Source organism: Hesperophylax consimilis, chromosome 19 (assembly GCF_061612785.1).
Source record: "Hesperophylax consimilis isolate HC1 chromosome 19, BYU_Hcon_1.0, whole genome shotgun sequence".
NCBI lineage: Eukaryota > Metazoa > Arthropoda > Insecta > Trichoptera > Limnephilidae > Hesperophylax > Hesperophylax consimilis.
In genome coordinates, this window is record NC_142854.1 from 15,622,242 (window position 1) to 15,642,432 (window position 20,191).

At 35.0% G+C, this 20,191-nt stretch overlaps 1 protein-coding gene across 6 annotated transcripts in view; it reads left to right on the plus strand.

Annotated features, from left to right (window-relative positions):
• Positions 1 to 17,213, plus strand: part of LOC149414886 (folylpolyglutamate synthase, mitochondrial-like) — a 33,987-nt gene extending 16,774 nt beyond the window's left edge. For all 6 annotated transcript variants that reach the window (XM_089642906.1, XM_089642905.1, XM_089642904.1 and 3 more), the window contains 4 exons: positions 909 to 1,089; positions 6,363 to 6,853; positions 9,418 to 9,566; positions 10,734 to 17,213. In XM_089642906.1, coding sequence (XP_089499032.1) covers positions 909 to 1,089; positions 6,363 to 6,853; positions 9,418 to 9,566; positions 10,734 to 11,014 — 1,102 coding nt within the window. In that variant the 3' untranslated portion in view covers positions 11,015 to 17,213. The remainder of the gene's footprint in view (positions 1 to 908; positions 1,090 to 6,362; positions 6,854 to 9,417; positions 9,567 to 10,733) is intronic.
• The last annotated feature ends 2,978 nt before the right edge of the window (positions 17,214 to 20,191 follow it).

The following is a 20,191-nucleotide window of genomic DNA, read 5'->3' on the forward strand; positions in this document are numbered from 1 at the left end:
ACTCAAGATGATTTGCATTTGATTCACTAAAGTGAATTTTAATAATTTCAATGCGTTGTTGAAGCGTGTATCGTTCCATTTTTATTAATAGCGTAGTTTCTACTTGTCAAATGTCAAAAAATGACAGCTTCAAAAGTAACATCTACCGAAATGCTATTCAAAATAACACCTCTTATTGGAAAACCCGTTATATATTATATTACATTTGCACCGCATTCCAGAGAGTACATACTTTAAGTATGGTTTTGAAGAGAGATCAGTATTAATTTGAAATGGATTTAGCTATGTTTATTAACCAGATCTGAATAAACGGGTCCTTTCAAGTTTTAGCCCCAGTGAAAGTTGAAAGCTAAGTACAGTGACGCATAAAAAATTATAAACACCCTTAATAACAGAAATCTTAGCGCTCTCTGTATGGAGCAATGTATACATGTACACAGTGTCCGGAAACTCGTAGAACAAATGGGAAACTGGTGAATTTAAATCACGTTCATAGTCCATCTTGTGACGTAACTTTTTTTGGATTTGAACTTTCATTTTCGATTGAATCAAGTTCAAAGTTGGAATTTTTAGATGAAATTTCATGAAAATTGGTCACTAAGGGGTTAATATCAGTTATTTATATATATCTTTCCAATATTATATAGTACGTATCTATGAAAAAAAAAAACAATCAAAATCGTGTGTTATGACAAAAACGTAATTTACAAACATTGGCGAAAATTAATATGAAGTATTATCAATTGTAACTAGATACAGCAGAACATGAAATAAAAGAATACGTTAGGTCAGGCTAGGTTCTGTTCTTTTCAGTCATCGCTGGGGCTCCTCCACTCCTCGCGGTGCTAGGTTAGGTTAGTTATGATTTGTTTAGGTTCGGTTAGGTTTATTTTTAAATATGCTTCCAGCAATGTTGCCGCATCGGGTATCACATCCCTAGGCCTCGAGCACACGGCGATACTGGGCAACACCATAGAGGAGATTGCACGGGAAAAGGGCGGCATCATGAAGCTGGGAGGACGCGCCTTCACCGTGGCACAACCGCAGGCGGCCATGACGGTTTTGGAAAACATAGCGCTGAGTCGAAACGTAAATACCCTTTCTGTCAAACTTACAAAATTATTCAATTTATTAGGTTTAACTTATTGAAGTAAATATGATTATAATATTTTTTAATCACCGAAACCTGACCAGCAAGAAACTACAAGAAATAAAAAGATTTATTTGTTAAAGTCAACACGTTGATAGTACCATACTTGATAAAGTGACATTTATATTTTTGTCTTTAAGGCGATGCACTACGTAGTGTAATATTTTAAATCGAGCCGTTATCAATAACACCCTTTACGTAGATGGTGATAAGGTTTAAATTCCCGCTTAACACCGTCCGCCTGTTTTGATTTATGCAAGAAAAAAACATGGCCAAAAAGTGCCTTTTATTTTATTTTGTGGATGTTCAGGCATAAATATTTAATTTTTTTCCGATCATTTTATAAATAACATAATTTTCCACATTATACAATAAAATCATAACCGAAAATGGGTTCGTAAGTAGGAGATTTTGAACTTTAAAGCAGTTTTCATAGACCTTATACATAATTTTTTACTGGGCTTATAAAAAGATTCAACTAAAAAATACTCGATTATTTCAAAGGCCAAGATGTATTCTACTCGCAGTATTTAATTAAAGCATCTGAAACATTTCTAGGCGACCAAATTTTCAAACCAAAAACACATGATTTTGAATTACTACGTAGTGCATCGCCTTAACGAATCCAGTCGAGGTAATATCCAAAGGTAAAGTGAATGTATAAGGACGACACTGTAATTGCAGTACTTTGTACCGGGCATGGGCACGATTCTTTAACACTGCAAATGCAGAGATCTACAGTCTCTCGTGTCTAGGATGAACGAAGTATGCATGAAGAATGAGTTAATGATGAATGTAAGTAAGTCTAAAGTAATGGTGTTTGAAAGAGAGAGTACGAAAACAGTGTGCAATATAGTTGTGAATGAGGAATACTTGGAGCAGGTGGATGAGTTTGTGTATTTAGGAAGTATGTTCTAGAGCAAGGCTGCCCAACCTTTTTAGCAGTTGGGCAAAATTGACGATTTTGAATCACTGGCGGGCCACTGAATACCTGACAGTTCCTATTTCCATGGGGGGGGGGGGGTTGTTAGAGAATTTCTATGAAAGATAATTCCCCACAAAAAAAAAATCTAAATGAGTGCTCCCCACAAAATATTTGAAATCCATGGGGGGGGGTTGTTAGAGAATTTCTATAAAACATAATTCCCCACAAAAAAAAAATCTAAATAAGTGCTCCCCCACAAAATATTTGAAATCCATGGGGGGGGGTTGTTACGGAACTTCGCTGAGAAAAATTTCCGCACACCCGAACATCATATGTGATACCCCACAGCAATTTTTCGAATTCCATGGGGGGGGGGTGGCTACAGGATTCCATTTCGACGCAAAAAATATTATGTCGAAAACCGGTGTATTTTTGTTTCAAAAGTAAGTTCAACAGGTTAGATTTTTTCGTCGCTGATTCTCGTCCTGAGTAGCCTAAATAGCGATAAATCGCCGTCGTTGGCAACACTGGTGACCGCGCACAAGCTGCATTGTTTGTTTTACCGCGGGCCCGCGACACTTTTTCAAATTGGCGGATTGGCGGGTTTTTTGAAAATGGTTCACGCGGGCCACTTATAATTCGTATAACCCACAATGTGGCCACAATGTGGCCCGCGGGCCTGGGGTTGGGCAGCCTTGTTCTAGAGAGATGGGAAGGCTGACAGAGATATTGAAAGAAGGGTAAATGCAGGTAATTCCGTAAGACTGAACGCAGTTGGCGCTAACAAAAAATTGTCCAAAGAAGCGAAGTTAGCAGTCCACAATGGAGTGCTGGTGCCGACCCTGATGTATGGAAGTGAGGCATGGAACTGGCAAAGAAAGGATGAAAGTAGATTACTACCAAAGGACCAAGACATATCCCACCAACCAGTTATTTCAAGAAACAGAAATCATGGAACTAAGACGGATCTATTGTATTCAATGTCTCAAATTTATATTTACGCGTCCTATCAATTTCACCAAAAACACAAATCGCTCGAGCCAGAGACATACCACATGCGTGTTCACAGTCCCTCACTGCAAAACTAGGCTGGGCCAAAGGCACATCAACTATATTGCCCCAAAATTGTTCAATTCTTTACCCAATTCCATCAACATGTCTCAAAACCTGAACTTATATAAGAAAAATGTTAAAAGTTGGATAAGAAATAATTTCGAAGCGAGTAACTTTTTTCTATAATTTAAGCCATCTGTTTCTAAATAACTAAACTACCACATGTCTCTCTGTAAATTAAAGATTAATTTCTTTAAATCAAAGAAATATATACATGCATCTATGTTTTATGTGTGTGTGTGGGTGTGTGTGTGTGTGCGTGAGTGTGTGTGCGTGTGTCTGTGTGTGCGTGTGTCTGTGTGTGCGTGTATCTGTGTGTGTATGTGTGTGTGTGTGTGTGTGTGTGTGTGTGTGTATATGTTTGTAAATTTAAAAAAAAAAAAAAAAAAAAAAAATAGAAACTTCTCTAAAAAAAAAAACCAATCACATTGATCTCTATAGATACATTTAACAAGTTTAAAAAAAACTATATTTTAAACACCACTGTTTTATCCTTACACTATAATACCCACGCTCAGGCTTCGCCTTTGTGGGATTTTTTTGTTACTCTTTCATTCTATATTACTATGTATGTACCTGAATTGTATACGTATCAAAAATTTTGTTAATAAAAAAAAAAAAAAAAAAAAAAAGATTAAATGCTGTTGAAATGAGATCCCTGAGGGCCCGTTCCCACTTCCGTTTTCAAATCGGAGGCGGGTCCCGTTTTAAAAACGGATGGCCAATGGCCCTGTTCACACTTCCGTTTTGAAAACGGATCCGTTTTGAAAACGGACCATACTCTACGAAAAAAAATAATTGTCGATTCAACAAAAACATGTTATTTGCTCATTCTTCAGTAATGGTGCGCAATGGACGACGATGAAGCTCTTGTTGTCATGTTGTACTTATTAAAAAGAAGGAAAAAAGTGAAAAGAAAATTTTGGGTACACCCAATCATAGCCGAATGATTTTCTGTAGGAATTTTCCAAGTGTTAATTGGTGAGTTGAGAAGTGATGAACTAAAGTTCTTTAATTATTTTAGAATAATAAAGATTGGATTATTTATATAGCGCCGTTTTCACCATGAAAAATCACCTCAAGGGCGCTTAATGGCTTAAGAGAATGTCTATCACTTCCTTCAACCATCTACTGGAATGAGTTTCAGAGAGCTTAACATATCAAAATACAAAATTGAGAAAGTGCATTTGTCCTGAAGAAAGGCTATCGATATTTTAAAGTAAGAAAACAATAAACACTCAAATATTTTTTATTATGTGTTTATTTAACTAATACGCTCTTCCGTGCATCTCATTAAAGCTTTAAAATTTAAAAAAAGTAAACTTAAAAAAATAAAAATTTTGATGTACAAAAGTTGTGTACACCAAGTGTTTTGTTTTTATTTAGTTAAAGATAAAATATTACCATACTCTTTCTTCGACCAGTGGTATTAAATTTTCGGGATTTATTTCCTTATCCATTATTGTAGTTTTGATTTATTTACTTAACAAAATAACCAAATACAAGCACGCAGCGTGCTCGCTTCCTTGCGACAGGGAGCGGGCGGGGAGGGGTCGGGGTTTGGCGGGGACTCTGCCGGAACGAGTAGACGACAAGTGTGAACAGCTCCATACAACACTATGAGCGAGCGTGTTCCGACACGATTTGAAAACGGACGCGCTGCGTAGGCGAGCCATCCGACAAAAAATGTCGGATCCGTTTTCAAATCGTGTCGGACAAGTGTGAACAGCTCCATACATCCACTACAGCCACTAGGGCATCCGTTTTTAAAACGGGACCCGCCTCCGATTTGAAAACGGAAGTGGGAACGGGCCCTGAGGCGTATGTGTGGTAAAACCATGTTTGATCGTGTGAGGAATGTGGAGATCCGCAAAGAGTGCAAGGCTGATGTAAGCGTAATGAGTAAGATTAAGAAAGGGAAGCTTAGATGGTTTGGGCATGTAGAGCGAATGAGCGAAGATAGGAGTGTAAGGAGAATATATGATGCAAATGCGAATGGTAGCAGAAGTCGGGGACGCCCGAGGAAGACATGGCACGATCAAGTGAATCAGATACTCGAGTCGAGCCATGTCAAGAGTCAGAATAATAGAAGAGTATGTATGAGACGATGTATGAATGTGAGTGAGGCAAGAAGTGTGTGCCAAGACCAAGTTGTTTGGCGGTCCGTCCTCTCTGCCTACCCCTGCGGAGAAACGGCGTGATGGTTAGTTAGTTAGTTAAAGTGCACTTAATTCTTAATACAATACAAACAAAGGGAGATTCTGCGCGGAAGTATGTCAACTGTAGCCAAGCTATAACCAAACACGAACTGTCAAAGCAGCATTTAATAAAAGTTATGCATTTGGAGTGCAGGTAGAAACAAAGAAAGGGCGCAGATGCGATTTGCAGTGAACAATGTTGGTGACATTTTTGTCGACATGGTATCATACTAATAACAGTTCATGGCTCATCTTCTTCGTTTCTATCATCTGTAATACACGGTGTCCGGAAACTTGTGGTACAAACGTTAATCTACATAACATTTGAGGCCTATTTTTATTTCTAGTAAATCGAGTTCAAAGATGAATTTTTTAGGTTAATTTTGAAAAATATCGTTCAAAGTGGCAATAAAAGTTATGTAATAGTAAAAATAATTTATAAAAAAAAAATTTAAAAACTAACTAACCATCACGCCGTTTCACCGCAGAGGTAGGCAGAGAGGACGAACCGCCAAACAACTCAGCCTTGGCACACACTCCTTGCTGTATTCACATTCATACATACTCTTCTCTTATTCTGACTCTTGACATGGCCCGATTCAAGTAATTGTACCGACTGTTGTAATTTCGATAACGCTCACCAGATGTCGGTAGAGTGTGTAGATCTAAGCTATTATTAGCCAGTTAAGGTAGTTTTAAGTGTTTTTCATAGATGGAGGTACTTGCACCATCTGACAGAGATAGCATGTTGGTTGTACCCGAACAGTAAAACGGAACATTACACGATTGTAACATTTTTTATTGCTTAAATTCAAAGTAATTTGACAGCAATATGTATAACAAAAAACTTCATGTGTAATTTATTCCTACTTTGGCTATTTTCGCAGATATATTTGTAGACTTGTACATTTGAAATGGCGTCAAATGTTAGGTATGAATGGATAACTAATTTATAAATATGTTTCTCTCTTTTCAGTGCACTCTTAGTGTAGTTCCCGATTTGAACACTTACGATTGGGAGACTTCCAAAGAACCTGCCATACTAAAAGACATTCCGGCCTTTAAATTAAATGCGTCCCTGGCTATACAACTATCACACGAGTGGATAAATCAACAAAAAATGAAAACATTAAACGGCCGCATATATTCAAATGAGAAACAATTGAACCATATTTACGAAAACATCAGATTGTCGTCTAATAAAAATAATAAAAATAAAAGTAAAATCAGTAAAAAAAAAGATAACGAGATGACAATAACCAACGTCACTCCTTTTAATAAATATTTAACGAGGTGTGTGAAAAATATTTGCGATGTGCCGATGAAAACATGTAAAGGAATTGAGTGTTGCGTGTTGCCAGGGCGTTGTCAAATTCTGAAAGATGAAGCCATAGATTATTATATTGATGGCGCCCATACAAAAGAATCCATGATGGTGTGTACAGAATGGTTTAAGAATTTAGCCAGGTATGTATTTTGTATATTTAAGATAAGTATTTATTTATTTATTCTGTGTTCTTACAGAAGTTGGTTTTCACTTATTATGTGAAAAAAATCCACTTATTATACACGATTACAAAAATCTAAGAATTATAAATATAATTTTTTTTTTTTAAATTTTAATACGTTTTTATTAATAGATTCTTTAAAATATAAATTTAGATTGAATCTTCCTCCCCAGGGACTGAAGTCAAACGCGCTAACAATGAGACAAATCCAAAAAGAGATTGGGTAGGACTGACATTTATTTCATATATTAACCAATGTAATGTCATCCAATTTCAGAGAAATGCTATTGTATGTGTGTGTGTGTGGTTGCCACCAAAAGTTGATACAATTTATTATGATCAACAACGAGTCTATGTGTTGAGTTTCAGCTCGATCGGATGTCGGGAAGTGGGTTAATTTCCACTTCCAAGATTTGAATGACACAAAATACAAAAAGAGACGCAAGAAAATGTCTACTTCAGCACACTCTATCTTATTATAATTTAGTTAACACATTTGGGAACAGAGAGCTAAAATAGGCAAAAAAAGGATGATAATTACTGTATTTTTAGCTTGTCGCTTTGAGCTCTCTACAACGGGCCGATACGTTTTTTTAACCCCTACAACCTCTGGCATTTTGCAATGTACTGCTCTTAGTACATTGCAAAAGAATATAAATTCCGTGGAAAAAAAAATTCACATTACATTTGATTCCAGATAAATTTACTATTTCTGAACGTATATCAAAATAAAGTACTGTTCTCTAATTCAGACGAGCGACTCTTTCAGATTTTAGTATAACAAATCCACATTTATGCAATTAAAAATATTAAAATTTTGAACGCAAACAAAAATAATGTTTTTAACGTTCCTTACCGATGGTTTTTATCTTGTAAACTGTAATTACCACTTAACACAAAAATAAAAAATCTACTTAATTAGATAAACGTATTATAAAAGTTAATGTCAATTCAATTTTATTCATTTAATATAAAAATTTGCAAACCTTGACAAATATTTTTCAAATGTAATTGTTGTTTGATAGAATTATATCAAATTTTTCAGAAGCATTTATGGTAATTTTTAAATGTAAACTGAAAGCACGGTTTTCTCTTTTTCCAACACTATTTAACCCTAGATAACTAATCGCTCGTCGAGGCGACGATGCGCTACTCGGCGAAATTCGAAATCACCTACTTACCCCCGCTCCCCGAACTTGACTCTTTCATTACCTTCCTAATTTGAGTAAACATTGCAGCACGTGACCAATACCGTCTTCACCATAAGGGCATACGGGGCCCGTGCCCAGGGCCCCCATTCTCAGGGGGCCCCGAAGGACTGACAAGTTCTCTCACGAAACGCGATAATGCGGGCGGTATGTGCGCATGCGCGCGGAAAAATTTTTTAATGCGATTTTGACCCTTCTGTGTACAGAATTTGTATAAAGAACAAGGTCAGAATCGCTTGCGCCAACATCATTGATGATATAGCCACTAGTTTCTTTCACCTGAAAACACCAGAATATTTTTAAATAATTTATCTTTGGAATCGAAATGTCAAATTTGCCGCGATGCAAATCTGATATGTGATACTTGACGAAAACATCATAAAACCTATCAATTTATCAAATTAACGCAATTAATGTTGTTTTGGTACATATTTTATTGTTCTAGGAATGTGTTTCGGTCAATAAAATATATGATAGCTCAAAATTAATCCACAAAACATTCAATTTAAAATTCAAAGTGGTGCTTTGTTAGGGAAAGGGAAGGGAAGGGGGCCCCATCAGCTTTTTTACTTTCCAAAAGGGCCCCAAATTCTTGTGTGCCCAAGGGCCCCAGCCTAGTTTAAGATGGCACTGCACGTGACGCGATTGCAGCCACACGCATACTAGGACGTGCCCTATGACCATCTCGTCGTCCGCTGAAAACTTTAGTTATAACAACAATTTTTATTTTTAAGATACGTACATTCATATATTCTTATATTTATTGTTAATGTTGGCGAATCTTTTACAATAGAAACTCCGGTTCCATCTACGTCAAACGTGCGTAAAATTAGCTACCTGTGTCCATCCAAGGCCCGGAGAATGACCAAACACCGTTGCACCAGGTAGAGGGGCTATTTGTGGTCCACATAATGTTGACATGTGTGGTCACTGTGTAGACTGATATTTTGATATTAATTTGTTCATTATAAACCTTACTTTTGTGCCATGTAACAAGTTCCTATCTTAATTAAATATTTTTGATTTATTTCTAGTGTTTTATTGCGCAGTCCATTCGACGAAAGTGTAGTTAAAATGAAACAATGAAAACAGTTTAGTTATCTAGGGTTAAATCATATTCCTCACCATAATACAAAGTGAGATGGCTTAACTTTTATGAGACCGTGCCGGGCTGGAATATATATATATATTCTCTCAACAAATCCATCAATTCCAATTTTTTAAAACTCACGCTCGTACGCGAAGTTACGCACGAAGGAAACGATGTTCAATGATTACTAAACTGAGTGTATTATATATATATTGACCTTCACAGATCATCCTCAATCCGTATACTCATCTTCAACACAACGGGAGACAGAAACTCGGAGACTCTGCTCAGGTTACTTCACCCGCTGGACTTCCACATGGCTTTGTTTGTTCCCAACAATGCCTTTGATGATCAGAACCTGTTGAAGTGTTTAGGTAAGTCACCTATTTATTCATTTTGGTCTGGAGCCAGTGAGACTATGGCATCCCCAATTGGGGTATGTTGCGAGGCTGAAGGTAGTTGCGAGGGGAAGAGGAAGATAAGAATTTACCTGGCTATTCAGATCTGGTCACCAAACATAACTAAACCCATTTCAAGCAATGTTTCAATTCTGAATGGCGGTCTTTCCCCAGGTCGATACTGAGAGTATCTTGCCGCAAATATACCAAATGTTATATAATTAATTGATTATGAAGCAACACAAACAAATTTCACGAAATTTACTTATGCCCGCTGGGATTTGAACCTGCTAGGGGTAAGTTTCTTGACTAGCAATCCGAATTTGTATTTGTTTAATTTGTGTTATTTCACATCTTATTAATTTAAAATAATATATATTTTTAGTATATTTGCTGCAAGTTCCAGAGTGGAAGATACTCTCAGTATCGCCCTGGTGTAAGACCACCATTCAGAATTGAAGCGTTGCTTAAAATGGCTATAGTCATGTTTTATAGTACAAAGGATAACAAATAATTATAAGCAATAATTATTTGCCTGAAATATCAATACAAATTGAAAATATCTCCTGTGTAAAAATAAATGCCGCCAACAGGAATTTAACCCGTACCTTCCGATGTCCGGTGAGGTGCTCTGTAACCACTGAGCTATGTCGGCTTATTTTCAACCCGCCAAATGATTCAATATGTACTAGTACCTCAATCAACAATTACTGCTTATTATATTTTTTCCACCTGTAATAATAAATGAAGATATAATATGTCTCGACGCCATCTAGTGAGAAATTTAGCACTAACAAAGCCTTTCCTACAAAAATAAAGTTGGTTGTTTACCGGTGAAAACATATAATAAGCAGTAATTGTTGATTGAGGTACTAGTACATATTGAATTATTTGGCGGGATGGAAATAAGCCGATATAGCTCAGTGGTTTCAGAGCACCTGACTGGACATCAGAAGGCACGGGATCAATTCCTGTTGGTGGCATTTATTTTTCTCACACACCCCAATTGGGGATGCCGAGAAATGAGAAAACGGACAAACATGCATAATATTTATATATATAGGTACAGTTGTCTCACATGCTGTCTCTCTCGTACAAGACTCTAATCGCACATTCATTACCATAATTATTTTTATATTTCAGATCAAATCAACCTCACAACAAATTGTCATGAAATACTACAGAAATGCAATGAACATCTGGATATTTGGAATAATTTAAACGACGAGCAAAGACAAGTCGGCAAAATGATCAAAAACTCTTCCAAAATATTGACATCGGTCGATAAAGCTATCAAGCATATAAAAGAGACGTGTGAAAATAATTGTCGCAAACCTCAAGTTGTGATCACGGGATCGCTCCATCTCGTGGGAGCAGCATTGGCAGTTTTAGATCCTGAACTTACAATCTCAGATAAAATTTAACTTTCGTAAATCTCATTCAATAAATTTTTTTTATTTCTTTAAAAACATTACAAAATTACATTCTAATTAGTTTTTAAGTACATTTGTGAAATGGTAAAACATAATAAATAAGCAGTCTATCAATTATACCAGCATCAATAGAGCTTGCCTTTTAAAGGCAGCTTCACCGATGCTAAATATGTCGATATCCGAATTGATTCTGTTCAACAGCAAGACTGCTCTCCCCACCGGCATGGCCTGCAGGCAAGTTAGTCCTGCAGGCCGGGAGATAAAACAGTCTATGCTGTCGGTGACGGAGATAACCATCAGGAACATAGAGACTAATACTCTCCATGATAGTCGGATTTTCGAACCATCCACGAATCAGTTTGAAGAAGTGTGATACAATATGCACATCTCTTCTGACGCGTAGATGGTTCTTACTGAGCATGCCCAAGAGAAAGTCAGTGGGATAGAGCCACGGGTAGTAGCCATACTCCCTCAGGTAAAGAAATCTCAGAAATAATTGTTTCATGTTTCAATTTAAGAATTACTACCTATATTATCCTCATGAGGTTATTTCCTGCAACAAAATTTAATGTATTTTTATTAATGAACTAGCTATACACGTTGCACGTTACACGTTTGCTAGCACACATTACACGTTTGCTAGCACACGTTACACGTTTGCTAGTACATTCAAAAAAGCATGTTTTTACCTGTCACAGGTGACTTTTGTATAATATAGATATATAAAAACACACATGTATTCGAATGCAACGTTGTGTCAAAATTTCAAAGCAATCTGTGAAGAATTTTCAGAGATTTAAGATTTTGAACAAACGATAATTTACATTTTTATTTATATTTATATAGATTTCATCCTTAGGAGATAGATATATACCATCTGGGACTCTTCTGTAGGCCTTTTTAAGATATACAATTCCATAGTACGTTATTTTAGTGTACATCATAAGGTTTAGCCAGCGTTAGCAATGTAAGCGCCCGAAATTATTTTTTTTACGACTCGATTACAAAACATCAAGTTTTCTCTACTTTCTAAAATTATTATATCCATGTATTATTTATATAAACCTTCCGGAAGAATTTCTCTAAATGATAGTGAAAACCCTATCAAAATTCGTTGCATAGTTTAAAAGAACTAAGCGCACAAACCGACAGATGCGGATAGCATCTTTATAAGATTTTTATTTTTTTAAGAAATTAGGTAAGTATGTACATTAGGTTTTTAATTCAAATTAATAATTGTACTGCGTCTGATGTCATGAGATATTTATAATTATTGCACACGTTTTACGCAAGTTCACTTTGAAAGTTTGTCATTTTTTTAAATATTAAAAAGCTAATTTTACCGTCATTATTAACTCTTTAAATTTCCCTTCAGGCCAATTTGATCGCTTTGGAAACAGCAATGTAATAATGGTCTCACAGAAGTCGTTGTCTTCCTTACCATTGTGGTGAGAAATATGATTTAAACGGTGTTAGAAAGAGAAAACACCACGCTTTATATTCGAATTTAGAAGTTTACCACAGACAGATTAAAATGTGTACCTATATGAAACCAAAGTTTCCGATCGCAATTTGATAAAAATTTATAACTTAGTGAATTTTTATTAAATATTTTTATATCAACACAAAAAAGGTCTTAATACAATGTGTCTAATAAAATAAGAGTTTTTTTAATATCTGTAATTTTAGTTACAACAAACGTAAAGTGAGCCGTTTTGAAAATATTTTGATGTTTGCAATATAAATTTTAATATTTAAAAAAATACATGATTATTTCTAATAATAAAATATGAGAGCGTATTTCATCACCTTTCAAAAACAGTTTTCAAATACGGTCAGAAATATTCCATGTATTTGGATTTTATTGCAAAGCGGAAATACTCCGACGAATATGACTGAGGCCTGAGAACATATAATATATTTTCGTCAAAATACGAAAAAATTCGGAAACAACCTCATTCATTTCAATATTTTTGGCAACTTTGCAAAATATTTTTGTAAGGACGGGTTGTTTCGGAGAATTTGAACAATTCATCAAATTTCAACGTTCATTTCCGGGTTCTGTGAAAGTCCTATTCAAGTTCTGTTATTATATCATCATAGGCTAGGTGTTTGACAAACCTGAAATTAAAACAGAACTTTAAAAAATCTTTCACAGAACTTGAAAATGAACGTTGAAATTTGATGAATTGTTCAAATTCTCCGAAACAACCCGTCCTTACTTTTTTATGTCTTTTGTTTCTTTCTGTTCTTGTAAAAAGTATATTTTTTTAATTGCTGTCTAGAAAAACAGGAAAGCGTAATTTTTTAAATTTCTGCCATAACCTGAAACAAAAAGATTTTGTTTATATTTTCAACTGCAAAAATTGTACTATTCCAGAAAGAGCTGTTTTCGATCTTAAAAAAATGAAACAACCAAAAACTTTTTGTTCAGGAAATCGAAAAAATCTGATGGATGTAAAATACGCTAAAGCGCATGTAGCAAAAATTCTTGTATACACAATTTAACTCAATAGTTGCTACAAAAATCTCTATAGAGCATAAAAGTAAATATAAAAATGTTGTTTACAGTCAAACTCTCTTGTAAGGTTTTATAAGTAACTGGAAAAAAGTACTTATGTGGGAAAATCCTTTAAATTAACCATCGCTACAAGTGAAAATTTTGTAAAGTTGTTGAACTCCGCTGAAATAATTTGTAGTCCGTGCAGAGCAGGGTGTAGGTAGATAGGTCCTGTAGCGGTGCGGTGAAGCAACGGCGGGGCGCGACGCCGGGGGAACCGGCAGTCGGTAGTTGGCCGCTTCAGTATGCAACAAGCAGTCGCAGCGTTCGCATGTTGGTCACTCGTAAAACTGCTAATTTATGACTGACTGAGTACATCTCGACGCGCCTCATTATTTAACCTCCAGGGTGCATCGAGAACATTTCAGACCTGTAGTTAAAAACGCCGAACGCTTGCATTGCATCTAGAGTGTTCCCGCTACAATTCGTTTTGTATTGGCGATCGTTCCAGAATATTCTCGTAGCATCGCTACAGAACTATTTAAGTCGAGGGAGATGGAAAAACATGCACCAAATAGGTTCTTAATTCGGGTTATGTAAATAATTTATGTGTATTTAAATTTCCTAACCTTCAATGTTAACTCTGATAAATGGTACTTTAATGCATATTTTACCATCGTCCCCGGTGTAAATCATGTTTCTTGTAGTAATTACATTGAAAACATTATGGGTTATTTAAAATAAAATTGCGCATTAAGCGTGCATCGTCATTCGGCAACTTTACCAAAACTTCTTATATGGTAACCTTATAAGTATTATTTCCACTGTATTTCGGTTATTAGCTTCTATGAATATGAGCTTGTTTTTATGCTGTGAAAGCATTACTTGTCAACTGTGGTTTGGTAGAACCCTTCAAGCCACAAAATTAAATTGTTCAAGAAACAATAAAAACGAAAATAATGTTTACAAATTCGTAAAACTAATTAAAAATCTTGAAGTTTTGTATTAGATTTATTATTATGAGTAATTTCATCTATGATTTTCTCGAATTAACCTAAAAAATTGTACACATAAATTTGGTTTTTAGTATTGAAAATGCCAATCAGCAAAAAATTACTTACCATATTGTACTTTGAAGACTATTCTATGTTAAACCACTGAAAAGTAACTAAAATTCCCAAAAATGTGGCTTGAAGGGCTTTTTTTGTATTTAGTAGTATTAAATAGTAACTAGTTTTAAATTTAAAACTGGCCCATTTGAAAGTAAGTGATTATTATGTAAGTATACGTTTATATATTAGATAACACCTGAATATGGAATTGCTCAATTAATATTAAATGTTACAATACAGTTCAATCTGCCTATAATAACATAGGAAAGCAAAAATATATGATAAATAAATCACTTTGTTTAACCTTTACAACATTGGCATTTTCAATGCAAACTCAAAATTATGATTATTAAAAATCATAATTTTACCCTACCTTCCTTGTGAATATAATGAAACTAGCGACTCTTAAGCTTAGGGAATGTGGCAAACCCATCGCTCAGGGAGTGGAAACACAACCTGCAATAGCCGTCCCAAGCTAAGGTGTGAGCTACTGAATGACCTGGGGAACAGTGTCACGGACGGTGCCTCCGAGAAACAGGGTCGCATCTCAGACTATTTAAACTTTACTCCAGCACTCTGGGGCTCTGCTGGAGTAGACCTTCTATTTCCCTAGATACCTGTGGGACAAATATTGGACCATTTGAAAACTCCCTCGAACCAAGGGGGAGTGGAGACAAGACCCTCTTCCCTTGCGGGGCCTTCAGGGAACCAAGGGGGAGTGGACTCTTCCATCGTGGGGCCTCTAGGGAACAAAGGAGCGACAAGAACCTCTTACCGTGGGGCCTTCAGGCAACCATGTGAGAGTGTACTCCTCCATCGTGGGGCCTTTAAGGAACCAAGGAGGAGTGGAGAGGAGATACCAAGGCCTCTTCTCTCGTGGAACCTTAAGGGAAACAAGGAGGGGAGAGGAGAGACGAAACCCTCTTCCATCGTGGGGCCTTTGGGGAACCAAGAAGGAGTGGAGAGGAGAGACAAAGTCCTCTTCCATAGTGGGGCCTTTAGGGAACCACGGAGGAGTAGAAAGGAGAGATGAGATCCTCTTCCCTCGTGGGACTTTTAGGGAACCAAGAAGGAGTGGAGAGGAGAGATCAGGCCACCTCTGTGAACTCTTCCTTTGTGGGGCCTTCACGGAACCAAAGGGCAATGGAGAGGAGCGATGAGGCTTTTTTCCCTTGTGGGGCCTTCAGTGAACCAAGGGGGATTGGAGAGGAGAGATGAGACCTGGGAACACACATTGTGGAACCAGAAGACCTAGCCACATATGCAATGACAACCCTGGTGAACTTTATAAAAGGGACCGGATGACTGTTAAAGGATTGAGGTAAAATGGGAGATAGTACAATGGGCCTATGGCCTAAGTGCTCACGGGAACTATAAGTAAACCGTCTCCGCTCTATAAATAAAATAAAATAGATAATATTTACGACCATATTACATTTATAAGTCCTATTTGCTAAAAACTGAATGTTACCCTATCTGTCTTTATTATCTACTTTTAAATAATGATTAGTTATAGTTCAAATATTGTTACAATATACTGTCAAATTACCCATCTGGTAACACATCTAATACGTATTTTTCTTTAATTTTGAAATATTTTGTGTTTGTATGTAGAATTACTTTATGTTTGTGATTACTCTTATGTTTGCTTCACTCAAATGTTAATTGTTAACCTCTATACAAGCTTAGTCCTAGTGAGGTTGATTTTTATGTGAAAAAAAGTGTTTTATGTATAGTGAGATGCAATAAATAAATAAATAAATTACATATTTCATAAATTATAACTTTCACAAAGATCATAAACTAAACTAAATTTGCTGTGAATTTATTGTTGTGCCTTATGAAGGTAGGTAAGATATTAACCCATACTGTTTGTACTCTAACCCCAGGGGCTGGACCCCTGCATTTGCAGTTTTGAAGAATCATGAGTGAAGTTGAGTGAAAAATATTTTGACTTATAAAAAATATGTTCATGTAGATCAAAAAATATCGATTCTAAATATATTTCTATATTATTATTCTTAGAATTAGTTAAACGTTCTTGAAAAAGCATTCAATAGCAATAGACTGTATACGCTCCACGATTGGTCGAAAGAATTCTGACGTCACATGTGTCGTGACTTGTACGTACAACGGATCACCTATGGTGCATCTCTTTCTATTACATGAGAGATGGTCGGTTTAGATGAGAGAGGTGTATAGGCCAAACGTTTATTTGGGTTTGTCAAATATATGTACGTATTTGTTGTTATTATTATATGAAATGGATTTCTAAAGATACATATTCGTATAGTGCTTAACTATCGACCGATATCTAAATTACCAATCTTTAGTAAAATTTTTGAAAAAATTGTTCATGAACAACTATATAACTGCATCGAGTCTGTAATACTCGTGAACCAACATGGCTTTATGAAAAAAAGATCGGTTGTATCTAATCTTGCCATTTTCATTGAAAATATTACTAAATCAATGGATGATCAAATCCAAGTTGACGTAATCTATACAGACTTCTCAAAAGCGTTTGATAAAATTGACCACAGTCTTCTTTTGTCCAAATTACTAGCTTTGGGAATTCATGGGGATTTATATAGATGGTTAGTCTCCTATCTTAATGGGCGCACTCAGGGAGTAACAATAAATGGCTTCATCTCTGAGATTGTAAATATACCCTCAGGTGTGCCCCAAGGATCTCACCTGGGACCGTTACTGTTTACAATTTTCATCAACGACATTATAAAATGCTTTAATTATGCAAATGTTCTACTTTTCGCTGATGATATGAAAATATTCCTGCCTATTAATTCTATAATTGACTGCTTTAAACTACAAGAAGATCTGTATAGGCTTAATGATTATTGTATCCGCAATCGTCTCAACATGAACACTTCTAAATGTTATGTAATTACCTTCACTAGAAATAAAATTAAGTTTGACCATAATTATCATATAGCTGGCCAACTACTCAAAAAAGTTACACAAATTCGTGATCTAGGTGTTATACTTGACAGTAAACTTACATTTGAGGCTCATATTGATATGATTGTTAAGAAAGCCCTTAGAATGCTAGGATTCTTATTCCGTATTGGAAAAGAATTTAATAATATCATAACACTTAAAATATTGTATTTTTCTTATGTTCGCAGTCATCTTGAATTCGCTTCTCCCATATGGAATCCTCAATATAATATTTACATAAATCGCATTGAAGCCATCCAAAGAAAATTTGTCCATCATTTAAATTTCAAACTAAATTCAAACCTTGACGTAAACAGCTCGATGGACCTTTATGGACTTAAGCCATTAAAAACTAGAAGAGACTCCGCAGATATAATATATCTCCATAAAATTATCAATGGCTTTATTGATTGTTCTCCCCTTCTGTCTGAAATTAATTTTAGAGTTCCGAGCGTTAGAACTAGAGAAAAATCACTTTTTCATCTCCATAAATGTTCTACTAATATAAGACAAAATGCGTTTATATTCAGAGCCTGTAGTATATTTAATAAGAATTTTAATGATATGGACATATTCTCAAGTAATTTAGGAACCTTTAAAAGATATGTAATAACTAACATTAAATAATTTTAAATATTCTACTTGAAGTTATCATGTTATTGCTTTGAATCCTTTCCAGTTACTTACCTTCCAATTTATACTCATGTGTTCAATTTAGTTGTAGGTATACATTTATTATATTGTTATTATTGCTATTGTGTAGTGTTATTGATTGCTGCTGTGTTGAAATTTTACAATACATTTTGTTTTGAATTTTAGTTGGTTATTAGTATATCAGTTAAATTTAAATTTTTGAAATTTAGCTGGTTATTAGTATATTATTTGTGTTCCTAGATCTGTTATTATTTTTTATTTATTATTTACAATTTTGTATTTTTTGTAAATTTCTCAGGCCACGGGTACAGAACCCTTAGTTTCTTGTTTTAATATTTTTTATTATTATTATAATTTTAAGTGAAAATCTGTTATTGGATTTTATCTTTATTATTTAGTTTATTCTTATATATGTAAATAATCTGTTGATTTTCCCAAATAAATAAAAAATAAAAAAAATAATAATATGTTGTTTATTGCATAACTTAGAAGTTTTTATTATTATACATGTCACATAACATGTGATACACTTCAGGCCGCCGGCCGCCCAGAAAAGTCTCACAGTGAACTGGGCTGTAAACCGTTATTTTACTTTTCTGCGCGGTGAATTCGCAATTCCTGAATTCGCGCGGGGCACCTCAACAAATAGTGACGGGAATACCGTACCGGGTGGGAAAAGCAAATATTCTAACTTAAAATATTAATTTAACTATGAAATCTTAATCAATTTTCTTTTTTTTTTTAATAACATCAATTCTAATAGACGGTTAACATTGGTAAAAAAATTACTGGAATTCCTTGTTGAAGAATTTTTCCATACAAAATGCGCGACGTGGTTTTCACAGTTCGAATGACGTCACACCCACACCCCGCCTCTTACCGCTCGGATTCCGCTCGTTTTGGCGGGCTTAATAAAATTTAAACTTTGAGAATTAATTTAATTATGAAAACAAACTTTAAAAAAAAAAAAAAATACCAGTATTTAAGTTTGAATGCGGACATTGATAAAAAAAAATTAAAAAAATGGACTCAACTTCCTTATTGTAGTGTCGACCTTATCTGTACATACATTCATTTTGCCTTTGGATAATACTTCTACTGGGTTAGTTGGATAAAAATGAAAATGTCACTTTATCAGGTATGGTATTGGCTTTAAAAAATATATTTATTTCTTTATCATAGTTTTCCTACGGGCTAAGTATTCTAAATATTTACACATTCCTAAGAAATTATAAAATAATAGAAAAAATGTTATAGCCCAACATTTTTGAATATTTTTATTTCTTGCTAGAGCAATCCCGATGCGTTAAAAAACTCATTGTAGGACGAGAGGAACTTACAATACACAGGTGGGAGTCAATAGGTACAATTTTACATTGGTATTTTGATATCGAAATTATAAGCTTCACATACGAAACAGTACAAAAATAGAATAAGAGAAGTTAAGTAGAAGAAACAAAAAAGGAAACAGACAGTGATACACATAAGCTCAGAGCCAAGGTAGGAATTTAGAAAAAGGTACTTACCCACTAATACATTGGTAAAAATAGATTATGCTCGATTTCAAATACAGGGGGTGGAAAAAGAGAGAGAAAGAAACAAAACAAAGTACAACACGACAAGAATTATGTATTTTCGTTTTTATGTTTTTAAAAAATATTCTTTTAAAGCCTTTGAATTATTGGATCATTCTGGCTGTTTTTATACATATCTGGAAGAGAGTTATAGAGTGTGTTTGCAATATGATTTTTTTCCATAACTCGTAGTGTGTGTTAGAGGAATGCGGATTTTATTGTTATTCCGAGTATTGTGGTTGTCTTGATTGATCATCTATTGGGATCTTTTGTTTATTGCCATAACAAAATGGAAGAAGAAAATTCATTTTTAAAATTTATTTATTAAATAATAAATACCACATACAACAATGTTTTTTTATACCTAATT